The 17,290-nt window shown below is 57.9% G+C and overlaps 1 protein-coding gene across 1 annotated transcript in view; it reads left to right on the top strand.

Annotated features, from left to right (window-relative positions):
* Nucleotides 1-17,290, top strand: part of OBSCN (obscurin, cytoskeletal calmodulin and titin-interacting RhoGEF) — a 154,880-nt gene that overhangs the window by 60,843 nt on the left and 76,747 nt on the right. The window contains 12 exon segments of the mRNA XM_081234056.1: nucleotides 379-483; nucleotides 1,266-1,532; nucleotides 1,773-2,042; nucleotides 2,164-2,430; nucleotides 2,522-2,788; nucleotides 2,896-3,162; nucleotides 4,233-4,505; nucleotides 5,226-5,492; nucleotides 5,701-5,967; nucleotides 7,519-7,791; nucleotides 8,210-8,476; nucleotides 9,457-9,723. Of these exon segments, the coding sequence (XP_081090182.1) occupies nucleotides 379-483; nucleotides 1,266-1,532; nucleotides 1,773-2,042; nucleotides 2,164-2,430; nucleotides 2,522-2,788; nucleotides 2,896-3,162; nucleotides 4,233-4,505; nucleotides 5,226-5,492; nucleotides 5,701-5,967; nucleotides 7,519-7,791; nucleotides 8,210-8,476; nucleotides 9,457-9,723 (3,057 nt within the window).

The raw sequence follows: 17,290 nt of genomic DNA, 5'->3' as shown, positions 1-17,290 counted from the left end.
GGCCTTCTGGCTCCGCTCCTGCGCCACCCATCCTGTACTCCCTCAGCAAGCTGGGGTGGGGGGTAGCAGTCAGGTAGCTCTGCGTGTCAGGACGTAGCAGGGCCTGCTTCTTGCCCCAGACCGAGACGTCCAGATCGTGAGGCCTCTGGAGGATGTGGAAGTGATGGAGAGGGAGGGGGCCACCTTCTCCTGCGAGGTCTCCCACGATGAGGTGCCTGCCCAGTGGTTCCGGGGGGACAGCAAGCTTCGGCCCAGTGACAATGTGCGGATCCGCCAGAAAGGTGAGACGGGGACAGTGGGTGGGCTTCAGCAGGGCTTCTCCTCCTTCCCGCCCCCAGGCCACCCCTCCCTTTAGTGCTGAGTGGCCTTTGTTCCCAGGAAGGACATACACTCTCATCTATCGGAGGGTCCTGGTGGAAGATGCAGGGGAAATCAAATTTGTAGCACAACGTGCAGAATCACGAGCCCAGCTCCGAGTAAAAGGTAATGGCCGCTCAGGGCAGGGCATGGGCTGGACAGCGTGTGTGTGAACAAGCTCGTGTACTGAGTCTTACAGGGCTGAAAGGCCAGCTGTCCCTGTCCTGGGGTCCCTCCTGGAATGAGGACAGCAGTGATCCAGGAGGAGGGAAAGGGGGTATTCCCTCCTTGGCAGGAAGAAAGTGGTCTAGGGGAGGCAGCCTTGGGGTCTCCTTCTTTGTTTAAAACGGAGGTACCAATGAATTCTCCTTCCCGGGACTGCAGCAAGTGCTGGAGAGAAAAGGTGTGAGGCCCTGGCAGGAAGTAAGCACACAAGGCTTTACCTGGTGGCCTTGATGACAGTCAAAGTGGCTGCGGGGCATGAGGGAGAAAAGGTCTAGAAACAGGTAGGGGGCAGTGGTGTGGGGCATTTGGATGCATAAGGTGAGGACAGGGTGCAAGGGATTCGGGGGTGTTCAGGATGAGGGTGAGGCTGTGTGGCGAGAGGACGGGTGGTGGTGGGGGCGTGTGGGGCAGGCATGCGCATGATGAGGCCCACTGGATGATAGCGAGTGTGGGTGTGTGCCCACTGTCCTTGTGGTCACATGTGAGCAGCAAGTCCCAGACTAGCCCGAGGGCAACACTCAGCCTAGCTATCTGCTGGCTCTGGTGGGCGGGCCGGCATAGGCTGTTTAGCCTGAGCATGATGTCCCAGTCTGGCTGGTTGGAAGATGCACAGCCACAGCACCCAGCCCTGGGTGTTCGGGATCACTGTGCACCTGCCCTGACCCTGCTGGGTGTACCCACAGAGCTGCCAGTATCCATCCTACGCCCGCTGCGGGACAAGATCGCAATAGAGAAGCACCGTGGTGTGCTCGAGTGCCAGATGTCAAGGGCCAGTGCCCAGGTGCGGTGGTTCAAGGGCAGCGTGGAACTGCAGCCTGGGGCCAAGTATGAGATGGTCAGTGACGGCCTCTACCGCCAGCTAGTCATCAACGCCGTCCAGCCTGAGGACGAGGACACTTATACCTGTGATGCTGGCGACGTTAAGACCAGTGCCCAGTTCTTTGTGGAAGGTTCGGGCAGGGCTGGGTGGGCGGCTGTTCCTTTTTTCTGCCAGGGGAGGTGTTACAGCCTGTGGCACTTAGAGGTGGCCGGGTCTGAGAAGGACCTGACTGGGCGCGTTGGGTCACCCCAGGGAGGAAGCGAGCATGCCTGAGAGGGTTTGTTCCCAGGAAGTAACACCAACCCTGCAGGAGGGGGTGGCTGGTGATCCTCCCCTGGGACTGCCCCAGTGACTAGCCACTTGCCCACAGAGCAATCCATCACTATCGTGCGGGGCCTGCAAGATGTGACGGTGATGCAGCCTGCCCCTGCCTTGTTCGAGTGTGAGACCTCCATCCCCTCGGTGCGGCCGCCTAAGTGGCTCCTGGGGAAGACGGTGCTGCAGGCAGGGGCTGACGTGGGAATGGAACAGGAGGGTACAGTGCACCGGCTGACGCTGCGACGTACCTGCTCCACCATGACAGGGCCGGTGCACTTCACCATTGGCAAATCACGCTCCACCGCCTGCCTGGTCGTCTCAGGTGAAAGTGCGCTGCCTGGCGGGTTGGCTGCAGGTGGAGAGGGGGCAGGGCAGGGGCAGGTGTCATGGCCTCGTGGTCTGGCCCACTTCACCCAGTGCTTCCCTCTTTCCGTACGCCACAGACATTCCCATCGTGCTCACGCGGCCCCTAGAGCCCAAGGTGGGGCGCGAGCTGCAGTCAGTAGTCCTGTCCTGTGACTTCAAGCCACCCCCCAAGACCGTGCAGTGGTACAAGGAGGAGACACCCCTGGTGCCATCTGACAAGTTCAAGATGAGGCTGGAGGGCCACATGGCAGAGCTGTGCATCCTGCGGCTCACACCCGCAGATGCTGGTGTCTACCGGTGCCATGCCGGCAGTGCCCAGAGCAGCACTGAGGTTACTGTGGAAGGTACATAGCGAGGGGGCACAGGGCCGCCAGAGGGTCTCTAGGGGAGGCGGTGATGGCGGTCGTGCTGAGCTGCCTGGTGTGCTCCTGGCAGTGCGGGAGGTGACGGTGACGCAGCCACCGCAGGACTTGGAGGTCACGGAGGAGGGCTGTGCCTGCTTCTCCTGCGAGCTGTCCCACGAGGACGAGGAGGTGGAGTGGTCGCTCAATGGGACGCCCCTGTATAACGACAGCTTCCACAAGATTACCCATGAGGGCCGCCGCCACACGCTTGTGCTGAAACAGGTCCGACGGGCTGACACAGGCACTGTATGCGCCTCCTCGCCCAAGGTTATGGCCTCGGCCCGCCTGGAGGTCAAAGGTGAGGTGTTCTTGTGGGGTCTCTGGGGACCCCTGGGATGTGCACCTGGCATCCCGAGGGCCAGAGGTGAGAGCTCGTCCCCTCAGTCGCCCACACCTTCCCTTCAGGGAAGCCGGTGGTGTTCCTGAAGGCGTTGGACGACGTGTCTGTGGAGGAGTGGGGCACGCTGGCCTTACGTTGCGAGGTCTCTGACCATCAGGCTCGTGTGGTATGGCGAAAGGATGGCATGGAGTTGGGCCCCAGTGACAAGTATGAATTCCTGTGCACAGCGGGCACTCGGGGACTCGTGGTGCACAACCTGAGCAAGGACGATGCTGGCCTGTACACCTGCGACGTGGGCACTGATGAGACCCGTGCCCGTGTCAGCGTGCACGGTGCGTGCTGCAGCCGGCCCCAGATGGCGGGGCCAGGGCACTGGGGGTGTGGCTCTGGGCATGGGGGTGCCTCCGCCTGGAGGGCCCACACACTCTCTGAGACCAGGGGCTGCTCTGCTGAGTCTGGAGAGGTCAGGGCAGGCTCCTGAAGGAGCGGGCTTGACAGGGTCTTAGGAGGCCCGGGTGCAAGCAGGTGGGCCAGGGATGATGGGCAACAGAGAAAAGCTTGGGAGACTAGACTGGCCCTGCTTGATAGAGTCCCAAGGTGTAAAGAATTCTACAGAGGCTGGAAACATTCACTCTGCACCAGGGGATGTGTATGGGCAGGCACAGGGGCCCCAGAGGGGCAGTCAGGAGAGCCTCCTGGAGTGGGCAAGTGGGAGAACCCGAGATGTCAGGCAGGGGGTGCCCCAGTAGGGCTCCCAGGCCATGGCACAGCCTGGTGAAGGTGGCTGTGGGCAGGCCACATGCTTTTCACATGCTCCTGCCAATCTGGGCCTGGTTCCCCAACTATAGGGTGGATGCCTGACGTCCTGTGTGCATCACTGTCCTGGCTCCACCCCCATAGTCCTGCTCTCTCTTGTATGCATGGCAGGCCTGCTGCCCTGTGATCCCGTGGCTGGTCCCTGAGGGTCTGGCCAGTGTTTAATGAGACAGGAAAGGGACAGGAAAGGGAGGGCGGTGTAGTGAGTTTGTCCTAAAGCTGGATTGCCTCTTCATTTTGGGTGCCTGTTCTTCTGGAGCATATAAGCTGGTGACAACTGTGTGTGGTGCTTATTCTCTCCACATTGTTCCATAGCAAGTGTGAAGGCGGCCGCCCTGGTCATAACGCATAGCTATCAGCCATCCAAATACCAAGGTGTGGACAGCTGGAGACCAAGAGGACCTGTGCTGAGAGAGGCAGCAAGCCCTCTGGGAGTGGGGTTGGGGGGTGGGTATGCAGGCTCTCTGGCTGGTCTTGCCCCTCCTGGGGTGTGGACCGGGGCTGCTACAGGCTTGTCGGTGCCTGTCTCGAGGCGCAGGCTTCCGTGGGCCTGGCTGGCGTGACGGCTGTCTCCTCTGGCCCACAGACCTGCATGTGGGCATCACCAAGAGGCTGAAGACAGTGGAGGTGATGGAGGGCGAGAGCTGCAGCTTTGAGTGCGTCCTGTCCCATGAGAACACTAGCGATGTTGCCGTATGGATGGTCGGTGGGAAAACGGTGGGCAGCTCTGGCCGCTTCTGGGCCACACGCCAGGGCCGCAAGTATACACTGGCTGTCCGAGATGCTCTGCCAAGTGACGCTGGGGAGGTGGTCTTCTCTGTGCGGGGCCTCACCTCCAAGGCCTCGCTCATCATCAGAGGTGGGTGATGGTGGCAGTGGGAACTGACTGGGTGGGGCAGGTCGGGGGTCTGTCTCCAGGGGCTGGTTTGGGAGCTGCTGAGCCTGGGCCCTCCCCAGGCAGCCTGGAGCAGGGGCCTTGGGCTTGGAAGCTGGAAGGGGGTGCATCTGGGGACTGTCTCCCCAGCCCCTGGTTGGCACCTGGAGGCATCTGTCAGAGTACTGAGGGCTTCTGGTCATCCAGGGGGCTTACTTTCTAGGATGAGGTTCTGGAGCCTTTGGGCAGAAGCAGGGTTTCTGATCTTCAGTCTGTGATTCGACTACTGTGGTAGCTCCCAGGGTGCATGACTCGTGAAGCCAGTGAAATGGCCATTGGCATTTCTGAGCTCCTACTTCCAGCATGAGTACTTGGTGCCAGTGGGTGAAGCTCAGCCCATAGTCAGCACTGGCCCATGGCTATGCTTTGAGTCACAGGACTCTGAACAGTGCCGAGAACATGAGATTCTGTGCTTCTAATATTTCTCCCTCCCGGGGTCCTCCCGTGGTATTCCAGGGCTCTGAGGCCCCTGGGTCTGAGGTTCCAGAGTTGGAAGTTTTGGAGCTGTAGGTTCTGTGGTCTCAACCTTCAGAGCCTGAAGGTTCCTGAATGCCTGCCTTGCCCTCACCCCAGGCATGGCTAAGGCTGTGGCCGTGGGTAGAGCTGTGGCCATGCCTCTTGGGCCACCATCTCTGTTCTTTTCAGAGAGGCCAGCTAACATTATGAAGCCACTGGAAGACCAGCGGGCCATGCTGGGTGAGGATGTGGTGCTGAGGTGTGAGCTGTCACGGGAGGGGACCCCAGTGTGCTGGCTGAAGGACGGGAAAGCCATTCGCAAGAGTCAGAAGTATGAGCTTCTCATCGAAGGCACTCGAGCCATGCTGGTCATCCATGCAGCCTCACTCAAAGATTCTGGCGAGTACACGTGTGAGACGGAGTCTTCCAAAAGCACAGCCAGCCTCCGAGTGGAAGGTAACCCCCATGAGAGACCCTGGCACAGCCCCTGTGGCTTCTCTTCCCAGGCAGGAGCGGAGGGGCGCCCAGCAGGGAAGGGGCTCGCTCAGGTCCCTGAGGTTCTGTGGGTGGACCAGGAGAACCACCTGTGATGGGAGTGATTTCCTGTCCTGAGGGCCTACGTGGGGTCTGCACAGGCCTCTCCCTCCCATCCATTCTTTCCCAGAAAAGCCAAACCAGTTCACGGAGGAGCTGGCTGACCTGCAGGTGGAGGAGAAGGGCACAGCTGTGTTCGCCTGCAAGACGGAGCGCCCCGCGGCCTCAGTGACCTGGCGCAAGGGCCTCACAGAGCTGCAAGCCTCGGAGAAGCATGCTCCCAGCCAGGAGGGCCTGACCTTGAGGCTCACCATCAGCGCCCTGGAGAAGGCGGACACTGACACTTACACCTGTGACATCGGCCAGGCCCAGTCCCAGGCTCGGCTCCTGGTGAAAGGTTAGGCCCAGTCACCGTGCTGTTGCTCTCATTTGCACACTATATTTCAAGGCCCATGGTGTGCTCAGGTGTATGCTTTGTTTAAAGTAGACTTGGAGATGGGCAGAGATCAGAGCTCTGCCTGGCCCTAGACAAACCCAGCCTTGGTTTCCCCATCTCCAAGGGGAGTTGTCCTGGGTGGCCTTGTCTTGTCTCTGGCCTTCCCAGCTGGGCCTTGTGTAAATGAGTCAGCGGCCCTCATTTATTTGTGCATTCATTTGCTGGATGAATGTTTCTGGAAACCTTCCAGCGTGTGCCCCTGCATGAGCTCTGCATGTACTTACATGCAGATGTACCGCCTCTGCTCCTGTGAAAGGAGACTCGCTCGGGGAAGTTTTCAGGTTTGAGCAGCAGTTTTCACCTGGCAGGCAGGGTGAGGGTTATCATTCTCCCACTTCACAGATAGGGAAACTGGGCCTTTACTCGGGGTTGTTGGCTGGTTCAGGGTTGTAGGACAAGTAGGCATCAGGGCAGGGTTGAGCCCAGCCCTCCAGACCCCAGGGCCGGTGTCCAGGGTGAAGTCAGCTGGAGGTCCTTCCTGGGGGTCTCTCCACAGAAAAAAACCCAAAAGAATAACAAAGAAGCCTCACTCTTGATTTTTTTCTCTTTTTCAGTGAAATACAGTGAATCCACTGAGCTCAGTGAAAACATTTTGTTAGTGCAGTAGAAGCACCACTACCTAATAAAGTACTGGGTTGGGCAAAATTTTCATTCAGGTTTTTCCGTAAGATGCTACGAAAAACCCGAATGAACTTTTTGGCCAACCCAGTAGATGTTCATACTTTAAAAAAGTCAGAGTGTCCCATAATAACAACATATGGTCTTTAAAAAAATTTAAAACCCACAGACTTGTACCAGTCTAATAGTGTCAGCCAGAGCCTTTTCTTTGTGTATCAGTTCACGAATCAGAATTCCTTAGCTCTTTTTTTGTACATCGCCTTCCTGATGTGCCATCTATGCTTTCTGGTGTGCAATAGCTTCAAGACACCTGTGAATGCAGAAGGAATCTGGAGGCCATTCTATCTCTATATTTATGACTTCTTCCCAAGCTTTGACCATACCTAAGACAAAAGCAAAAAATTTTTTTCTAGAGATTCACATTGTCAGTCCTCCAATGCATTCGATTTAAATGTTATCATAGCCATGCGTCTTTTTTCACGCTCGTTTCTTCTGTTAATACAAAATTTAATTGCGTTAAGTGATTTCTGTGACAGGCATAACCGGCCTAGACAGGTTAGGGAGCACAGCTTGATGGAGGGGCCTTGCTGTGGGTCACCTTGTGTGCTCTGCAGAAGGACCCCAGAGGTGGATTGGGGCTCACTGGTGGATCTAAAACAAATACTTGGACAGCTCAGCTCAGACCCACTTACTGTTTTATGTTTTGTCATTCGGAGCCCGTTAGAGTCATTTGCTCGATCTCTGTTGTGAGCCCACCCCAGGTCTTGGGGAGCACCCTGTTTCCCTTGGCAGCTGACCAGAGGGTCCCTGACATGCCCGTTTGTGTCCCTGCAGGCCAGAAAGTGCTCATCACAGAGGATCTGGAGGACTTGGAGGTGCAGGAGGGCTCCTCGGCCACCTTCTGCTGCCGTATCTCCCCTGCCGACTACAAGCCCGTCCACTGGTTCTTGGACAAAACCCCACTGTCTGCCAACGAACTCAATGAGATCGAGGTCCAGCCAGGTGGCTACCATGTGCTTACCCTGCGGCAGCTGGCCATCAAGGACTCAGGCACCATCCATTTTGAGGCAGGCGACCAGCGGACCTCAGCTTCCTTGCAGGTCACAGGTAGGCTGCATGCCCAGTGCCCAGTGCCGTGTGACTAAGCATGCAACCTCAAGACAGTGGCTTGGCCACATGCTGGGTGAGGCCCTGGGGCTCACAGAGAAGGCACCATGGACTTCCCATGGGCTGGGGCCTTGGATCCCAGGGAGCGGGGCTTGGGAGGCTCAGTGGCCCTATTTCAAGTTGCATTGTTGCACATGGTATGCAGAGGTGAACTCAAGGTCAGTGTAGAGGCTGGGCCCACCCCTCTGGTGTGTGGAGCCACACAGAGCCTGTCCTGTTCCCCCAGCAGCCCTGTCTGCAGCCCAGACTGAGGGGGGCAGGTGGGCACTGACCAGGAGTGTTGCCTGGTCTGCAGTGAGACCTGGGACTTTTCCTGCAGAAGCCCCCAAGTGTCTTATACATCCCTCTCTGTCTTCAGAGAAGCCAGGTGTTTTCTCCCAGGAGCTCACAGATGCCACAGTCATGGAGGGGGAAGAGCTGACCCTGGTCTGTGAGACTGCTGCTTTAGACAACACTGTGTGCTGGACCAAGGACGGGAAGGCCCTGCGGCCGTCGGCTCGGTGCCATCTGAGCTATGAGGGCCGCCGAGCCCAACTGGTCATCACTGACACCACCCTTCAGGATGGTGGGCTCTACAAGTGTGAGGCTGGGGGTGCCTGGAGCAGCTCCATTGTCAGGATCCATGGTGAGCCCCTGGAGGGGGGTGCTGGGCAGCCTCCAGCTGCACTCTGGGCACCCCTGTTTCTTGTCTGGCTAAGGGCAAAGGGGACTCCAGGACTCTATCTGACCCTCTCTGTCTCTGCCCTCTGTGTGTGTGTGGTGGGGGGCTGTTCTGAGGCTCCTCCTGTCCACCTGGATCTTTCCAGCAGTTCATCCATCTCACTCTGCTCCCTGCTGCCCGTCTCTGGGTCTCTGATGGTCCTGATAGCATCCCTCACCCTCTCTTGGTCTTCTGACCAGCAATATTTTTTTTACTTCATTCCTGACTTTGTTTTGTGTTCTGACGTCATGTTTTGTGTTCTGACGTCACCGTGTCTCCCTTCTCCTGGCTTGGCTCATCTCCATCTGTCTCAGTCGGCTGGGGTCCGGGTAACAAATACCACCGACTGGGTAGCATAAAAAAACATGTCTCCCGGTTTATTGTCTCCCAGTTCTGGAGACTAGAAGTCTGAGATCAAGGTGTTGGCAGGCCTGGCTTCTCCTGAGGCCTTTCTCCTTGGCGTGTAGATAGCTGTCTTCTCCCTGTGTCTTCACAGTCATCCCTCTGTGTGTGTCTGTGTCCTAATCTCCTTTTCTTGTAAGGACACCAATACTGTGGGATTAAGACCCACCCTAGTGACGTAATTTTACCTCAGTCTTCTCTTTAAAGACCCCCATCTCCAAATATGGCCCCATTCTGGGTCCTGAGGGTTAGGACTCCAACAGATGAATTTGGAGGACACAGTGTAGCCCATAACACTCCACCCTTCTCTGTTTCCTGCTGTTTGGCTCACCCTCCTGGAGAGGCAGAGGTCTTGAGGTCACTGTCACTAGCCCCCAATGTAGACAGTGAGGTGGGCCTGCCTGCACCCTGCAGCTGCTGCTCTCAGCCATGCTTGACCACAGGGGAGACCCCTGTAGGAGGCAGCGGGGGGAGGGCTGAGCTGAGCTCATGCCTGTCCACAGCTCAGCCAGTGCGGTTCCGAGAGGGGCTGAAGGACATGGAGGTGCTGGAGGGTGGTGCTACCGCACTACACTGCATCCTGTCATCGGTGGCCATGCCCGTGGAGTGGCGTCGAGGAGATGAGGTTGTGCAGCCTGGAGGCAAGTACAGCCTGCGGCAGGAGGGTACCATGCTAGAACTGCTCATCCGGGACCTGAGGCCTCAGGACAGCGGGCAGTACTCCTGCTGCTTCAGGGACCAGATGACATCGGCCAGGCTAACCGTACAGGGTGAGTATAATTACCCACTCTGCCCATGTGACCCTATGCGGCTCCATACAACCCCTTTCAACCTTTGTGGGGGGATGAAGATGATGTCTTGTGTCCATCGGACCTTGTTGCAGCCCTACCTGCTGAGTTCATAGGAAGACTGAGAAGCAAGGAGGCCACGGAAGGGACCACGGCCACACTGCACTGCGAGCTGAGCAAGGCAGCCCCTGTGGAGTGGAGGAAGGGGCCTGAGACCCTCAGAGCTGGAGACAGAGTGAGCCTGAGGCAGGATGGAGCCGTGTGTGAGCTGGAGATCCGTGGCCTGACCGTGGAGGATGCTGGGGAGTACTCGTGTGTGTGCGGGCAGGAGAGGACATCAGCCACGCTCACCGTCAGGGGTAAAGACCACACGTGACCACGTGGACTGGCATTTGGTGGCTGCCCATCACCTCTCTGCTCTCAGTTTCCTTTTCTACCCTGCTCTCTCACTATCCTTTTCCTTCCATAATTCTTGTATTGTCCCTGTCATGGTCCTTGTCTGTTGTGTGGCACATGTACAGGTTGGACCTTTAAATGTCACCGTCCACAGTGTGTACTGGGCACACCCAGCAGGTGGTCCGTGTCCAGTTAGGTTTTATATCTTCTGTGAACTATGCACGTCCTGTTTCTTCTGCGTGTTCAGAGAGCGTGATAGTGTTTGTGTGTTTCCGACCATCTCCAGGCCTGCCTGCCAAGTTCACAAAGGGTCTGAGGAAGGAGGAGGCCACAGAAGGGGCCACGGCCACGCTGCGCTGTGAGCTGAGCAAGGCAGCCCCTGTGGAGTGGAGGAAGGGGCCCGAGACCCTGAGGCCCGGGGACAGAGTGAGCCTGAGGCAGGACGGAGCCGCGTGTGAGCTGGAGATCCGTGGCCTGGTTGTGGCAGATGCCGGGGAGTACTCGTGTGTGTGTGGGCAGGAGAGAACAGTGGCCAGGCTGACGGTCAGGGGTAAAGACTGTGTGTGGCCACGTGGAGCAGTGGCTTCGTGTCTGAGGGCTTGATCACGTCCTTGAGCCCTGCCCTGTCTGTGTACAGTCTTTCGCTTCTGTGTGCATCTCCTGCATTCCTGCAGCATGAGTCTCCCAGCACCTGCTTCTGTGAGGCCCATCTCAGATAAAGAGCAGAGAATATGGTCCTCCCTGCTCTCAGGGGCTCATGCCTGAGGGAGAGAAGGAGGGCACCCACACAGTACAAGAGTGGAAGTATGGTCCTCTTGAGGGGGCATGCCAAGAGAGAAGCTAGGAAGTCGAGCAAAGCGTGGCCCTCGAGGGTGGGATGTCGAATGGAGTGTCAAGAGGTGGAAGCTGGGACATGCATGCTGGGCCATGGGAGAGCCATGTTGGGAGGTCCTAGGTTCTGTTCTCCAGCTCCTGGTGGTTAGGAGAGGTGAGGCTGGGTATAGGGATAGGGTGGAGGTGAGGTGGGTGTGGACAGGGCTTGACTGTGGAAGGAGAGGAAGGAGGGGCGGGAAGAGCTGCAGAGAGGAGCCGAGCCAGAGTCAGGAAAGGCAGGCGGACACCTGTGCTGGCGTTGGGCCCCCTGTCTGGCATCTGTGGCAGGTAAGCTGGCTCTAGGCAACTGCCACAGAAGGGGGTCCGTCAGACATGGCGTGGCGACCTGTGGCTGGGACACGGGATGAGAGGTCACAGTTTGAGGGTGGGGCACAGTCAACTAGAGCAGGAGGGCTGTCCCGTGGGTTTAGGGGCCAATAGGGTCACTTCCTTTGTGGGGTGGATGAGGGCCAGCTGGGTGGATATCCTTGAAGCGGGGTAGTGGGAGTCCCCTTGCATCAGAGCAGCCGACTGTGGGCATTCTGCCTGGTGTCCCCTCAGGGCCCCCCTTCCAACGGGTGCTTGTGTGGCCAGCATGGTGTCTGTGGCCCATTCCTTGTCTGCAGGCTCCAGAGTCCATCAGTCTATGTGTCCGTCGGACCTTCCCCAGCCCTGACCAGCCAATTCACAAAAGTCATGAAGCGTGAGCAGGCCATGGGAGGGGCCATGTCCACATTCACGCTGTGCTGTGAGCTGAGCAAGGCAGCCCGATGCAGTGGTGGAAGGCGCCTGAGACCCTCCGAGATGAGGACTCAGGATGGGGCTTGGCTGTGGTGTGGCTCATGGCCTGGCGATAGGTCAGCTCCCTGTGCCGGGGGTCCAGGTCCTCAGGGGCCTGCCCTAGTGAGGGCCTGGTCACTTCCTGTGGGGGTAGCAGATGGGATGGAGGATAAGGCCACCCACCATGTCCTGAGAGGGTCCTGTGAGCAGCATTGATGATGGGGTACGGGGGCATCTCAGCACAGAAGGAAGGACAGCTCAGCCGGTGCACAGAGGCCTCACATCCTGGGCCGTGTTGGGCCACGCCCACAAGACAAGGTGGACACTGAAGACGATTCTGGAGGCTGGGCAGGGCCGCCATTTGCACAGACACTCAGATCTTTGGAGAGAGGCCAGGCCATGCCACCTTGAACTTCATGAATGGAGTGCAGCGTCTCCAGCGCAGAGACACTGGGCACTCACACTGTTCAGACCCACCAGGAGACCACAGGGGATGTGGGCCTGGAGGCCTATTTCACAGTCAAGAGCAACTTGCATTGCACGAGGCACCACCAGTGGCCAAGGAGCGGAGGACCCAAGTTGACCAGCTGCAAGCAGCCCAAGAGAGCTGCTTTTAAGAGTATGCAGGTCCCAAGGACACCTACTCCAGGACGACAGGCCAGGAGGAGGGTGACTTCGGCTTCCCTTCTAGCTGTGGTGTTCCTAGCTCTGTCAGTCCTGTTCAGTCCCAGTCATGCCGGGGCTCTGGCCCCAGCAGCAGCAGGAGTAGACAAGGGGGGAGTGCTGGTGCAAACTCGTGGGAAAGTTTAGGTAGCCCTCTTTGTGTCTCCGTCCCCAGCTATATCCCTCAAGACCACAAAATTGCTAAGAAAGGAGACCTGGAGGGGGCCACAGCCATGGTGTGGTGTAAGCTGGGCAGCCTGGCATATAGAGTGGGGGAAGGGGTCTGGGCCCTTGAATCTGGCATCAGATATACTCTGAGGCAGGATGGGCCGTGGAAGATGCTGAGAGGACATCGTTTCTGATTCCTGTTCCTTTCCATCCGTCCTGTGGGCACTGTGGCCATTTCTATGTGTCTGTGCATGTCATGAGGTCCTCACTGAGGCTTCCATTTCCTTGCTGGTTTGTATGGAGATGGGCTCAGCCTAGTCTGTCCTCTACCCCCACGCACTGCCACCTACCCATGTGTCTGTGAGTCCAAGCTTTTGTTCCTGATTTGCTCCAAAGTGTGAGTGTTTTATTGTCAAGTGTCCACATCCTGATCCCCTCAAATTCTCCAGAGAGCCTGATGTTTTCTGTATCACTCTGACCCTGCCCAGCCCTGCCCGCCAAGTTCACAAAGGGTCTGAGGAAGGAGGAGGCCACAGAAGGGACCACGGCCACACTGCACTGCGAGCTGAGCAAGACGGCCGGCGTGGAGTGGAGGAAGGGACCCGAGATCCTCAGAGCCGGGGACAGAGTGAGCCTGAGGCAGGATGGAACCGTGTGTGAACTGGAGATCCGTGGCCTGACCGTGGAGGATGCTGGGGAGTACTCGTGTGTGTGCGGGCAGGAGAGGACATCAGCCACGCTCACCGTCAGGGGTAAAGACCACACGTGACCACGTGGACTGACATTTGGTGGCTGCCCATCACCTCTCTGCTCTCAGTTTCCTTTTCTACTTTGCTCTCTCACTATCCTTTTCCTTCCATAATTCTTGTATTGTCCCTGTCATGGTCCTTGTCTGTTGTGTGGCACATGTACAGGTTGGACCTTTAAATGTCACCGTCCACAGTGTGTACTGGGCACACCCAGCAGGTGGTCCGTGTCCAGTTAGGTTTTATATCTTCTGTGAACTATGCACGTCCTGTTTCTTCTGCGTGTTCAGAGAGCGTGATAGTGTTTGTGTGTTTCCGACCATCTCCAGGCCTGCCTGCCAAGTTCACAAAGGGTCTGAGGAAGGAGGAGGCCACAGAAGGGGCCACGGCCACGCTGCGCTGTGAGCTGAGCAAGGCAGCCCCTGTGGAGTGGAGGAAGGGGCCCGAGACCCTGAGGCCCGGGGACAGAGTGAGCCTGAGGCAGGACGGAGCCGCGTGTGAGCTGGAGATCCGTGGCCTGGTTGTGGCAGATGCCGGGGAGTACTCGTGTGTGTGCGGGCAGGAGAGAACAGTGGCCAGACTGACAGTCAGGGGTAAAGACTGTGTGTGGCCACGTGGAGCAGTGGCTTCGTGTCTGAGGGCTTGATCACGTCCTTGAGCCCTGCCCTGTCTGTGTACAGTCTTTCGCTTCTGTGTGCATCTCCTGCATTCCTGCAGCATGAGTCTCCCAGCACCTGCTTCTGTGAGGCCCATCTCAGATAAAGAGCAGAGAATATGGTCCTCCCTGCTCTCAGGGGCTCATGCCTGAGGGAGAGAAGGAGGGCACCCACACAGTACAAGAGTGGAAGTATGGTCCTCTTGAGGGGGCATGCCAAGAGAGAAGCTAGGAAGTCGAGCAAAGTGTGGCCCTCGAGGGTGGGATGTCGAATGGGGTGTCAAGAGGTGGAAGCTGGGACATGCATGCTGGGCCATGGGAGAGCCATGATGGGAGGTCCTAGGTTCTGTTCTCCAGCTCCTGGTGGTTAGGAGAGGTGAGGCTGGGTATAGGGATAGGGTGGAGGTGAGGTGGGTGTGGACAGGGCTTGACTGTGGAAGGAGAGGAAGGAGGGGCGGGAAGAGCTGCAGAGAGGAGCCGAGCCAGAGTCAGGAAAGGCAGGCGGACACCTGTGCTGGCGTTGGGCCCCCTGTCTGGCATCTGTGGCAGGTAAGCTGGCTCTAGGCAACTGCCACAGAAGGGGGTCCGTCAGACATGGCGTGGCGACCTGTGGCTGGGACACGGGATGAGAGGTCACAGTTTGAGGGTGGGGCACAGTCAACTAGAGCAGGAGGGCTGTCCCGTGGGTTTAGGGGCCAATAGGGTCACTTCCTTTGTGGGGTGGATGAGGGCCAGCTGGGTGGATATCCTTGAAGCGGGGTAGTGGGAGTCCCCTTGCATCAGAGCAGCCGACTGTGGGCATTCTGCCTGGTGTCCCCTCAGGGCCCCCCTTCCAACGGGTGCTTGTGTGGCCAGCATGGTGTCTGTGGCCCATTCCTTGTCTGCAGGCTCCAGAGTCCATCAGTCTATGTGTCCGTCGGACCTTCCCCAGCCCTGACCAGCCAATTCACAAAAGTCATGAAGCGTGAGCAGGCCATGGGAGGGGCCATGTCCACATTCACGCTGTGCTGTGAGCTGAGCAAGGCAGCCCGATGCAGTGGTGGAAGGCGCCTGAGACCCTCCGAGATGAGGACTCAGGATGGGGCTTGGCTGTGGTGTGGCTCATGACCTGGCGATAGGTCAGCTCCCTGTGCCGGGGGTCCAGGTCCTCAGGGGCCTGCCCTAGTGAGGGCCTGGTCACTTCCTGTGGGGGTAGCAGATGGGATGGAGGATAAGGCCACCCACCATGTCCTGAGAGGGTCCTGTGAGCAGCATTGATGATGGGGTACGGGAGCATCTCAGCACAGAAGGAAGAACAGCTAAGCCGGTGCACAGAGGCCTCACATCCTGGGCCGTGTTGGGCCACGCCCACAAGACAAGGTGGACACTGAAGACGATTCTGGAGGCTGGGCAGGGCCGCCATTTGCACAGACACTCAGATCTTTGGAGAGAGGCCAGGCCATGCCACCTTGAACTTCATGAATGGAGTGCAGCGTCTCCAGCGCAGAGACACTGGGCACTCACACTGTTCAGACCCACCAGGAGACCACAGGGGATGTGGGCCTGGAGGCCTATTTCACAGTCAAGAGCAACTTGCACTGCACGAGGCACCACCAGTGGCCAAGGAGCGGAGGACCCAAGTTGACCAGCTGCAAGCAGCCCAAGAGAGCTGCTTTTAAGAGTATGCAGGTCCCAAGGACACCTACTCCAGGACGACAGGCCAGGAGGAGGGTGACTTCGGCTTCCCTTCTAGCTGTGGTGTTCCTAGCTCTGTCAGTCCTGTTCAGTCCCAGTCATGCCGGGGCTCTGGCCCCAGCAGCAGCAGGAGTAGACAAGGGGGGAGTGCTGGTGCAAACTCGTGGGAAAGTTTAGGTAGCCCTCTTTGTGTCTCCGTCCCCAGCTATATCCCTCAAGACCACAAAATTGCTAAGAAAGGAGACCTGGAGGGGGCCACAGCCATGGTGTGGTGTAAGCTGGGCAGCCTGGCATATAGAGTGGGGGAAGGGGTCTGGGCCCTTGAATCTGGCATCAGATATACTCTGAGGCAGGATGGGCCGTGGAAGATGCTGAGAGGACATCGCTTCTGATTCCTGTCCCTTTCCATCCGTCCTGTGGGCACTGTGGCCATTTCTATGTGTCTGTGCATGTCATGAGGTCCTCACTGAGGCTTCCATTTCCTTGCTGGTTTGTATGGAGATGGGCTCAGCCTAGTCTGTCCTCTACCCCCACGCACTGCCACCTACCCATGTGTCTGTGAGTCCAAGCTTTTGTTCCTGATTTGCTCCAAAGTGTGAGTGTTTTATTGTCAAGTGTCCACATCCTGATCCCCTCAAATTCTCCAGAGAGCCTGATGTTTTCTGTATCACTCTGACCCTGCCCAGCCCTGCCCGCCAAGTTCACAAAGGGTCTGAGGAAGGAGGAGGCCACAGAAGGGACCACGGCCACACTGCACTGCGAGCTGAGCAAGACGGCCGGCGTGGAGTGGAGGAAGGGACCCGAGATCCTCAGAGCCGGGGACAGAGTGAGCCTGAGGCAGGATGGAACCGTGTGTGAACTGGAGATCCGTGGCCTGACCGTGGAGGATGCTGGGGAGTACTCGTGTGTGTGCGGGCAGGAGAGGACATCAGCCACGCTCACCGTCAGGGGTAAAGACCACACGTGACCACGTGGACTGACATTTGGTGGCTGCCCATCACCTCTCTGCTCTCAGTTTCCTTTTCTACTTTGCTCTCTCACTATCCTTTTCCTTCCATAATTCTTGTATTGTCCCTGTCATGGTCCTTGTCTGTTGTGTGGCACATGTACAGGTTGGACCTTTAAATGTCACCGTCCACAGTGTGTACTGGGCACACCCAGCAGGTGGTCCGTGTCCAGTTAGGTTTTATATCTTCTGTGAACTATGCACGTCCTGTTTCTTCTGCGTGTTCAGAGAGCGTGATAGTGTTTGTGTGTTTCCGACCATCTCCAGGCCTGCCTGCCAAGTTCACAAAGGGTCTGAGGAAGGAGGAGGCCACAGAAGGGGCCACGGCCACGCTGCGCTGTGAGCTGAGCAAGGCAGCCCCTGTGGAGTGGAGGAAGGGGCCCGAGACCCTGAGGCCCGGGGACAGAGTGAGCCTGAGGCAGGACGGAGCCGCGTGTGAGCTGGAGATCCGTGGCCTGGTTGTGGCAGATGCCGGGGAGTACTCGTGTGTGTGCGGGCAGGAGAGAACAGTGGCCAGACTGACGGTCAGGGGTAAAGACTGTGTGTGGCCACGTGGAGCAGTGGCTTCGTGTCTGAGGGCTTGATCAC

This window comes from Mesoplodon bidens, assembly GCF_964165515.1.
Source record: "Mesoplodon bidens genome assembly, chromosome: 4".
Lineage (NCBI taxonomy): Eukaryota > Metazoa > Chordata > Mammalia > Artiodactyla > Ziphiidae > Mesoplodon > Mesoplodon bidens.
The sequence above is the reverse complement of the archived record's forward strand: the minus strand, read 5'-3'. Positions and strand labels throughout refer to the sequence as shown.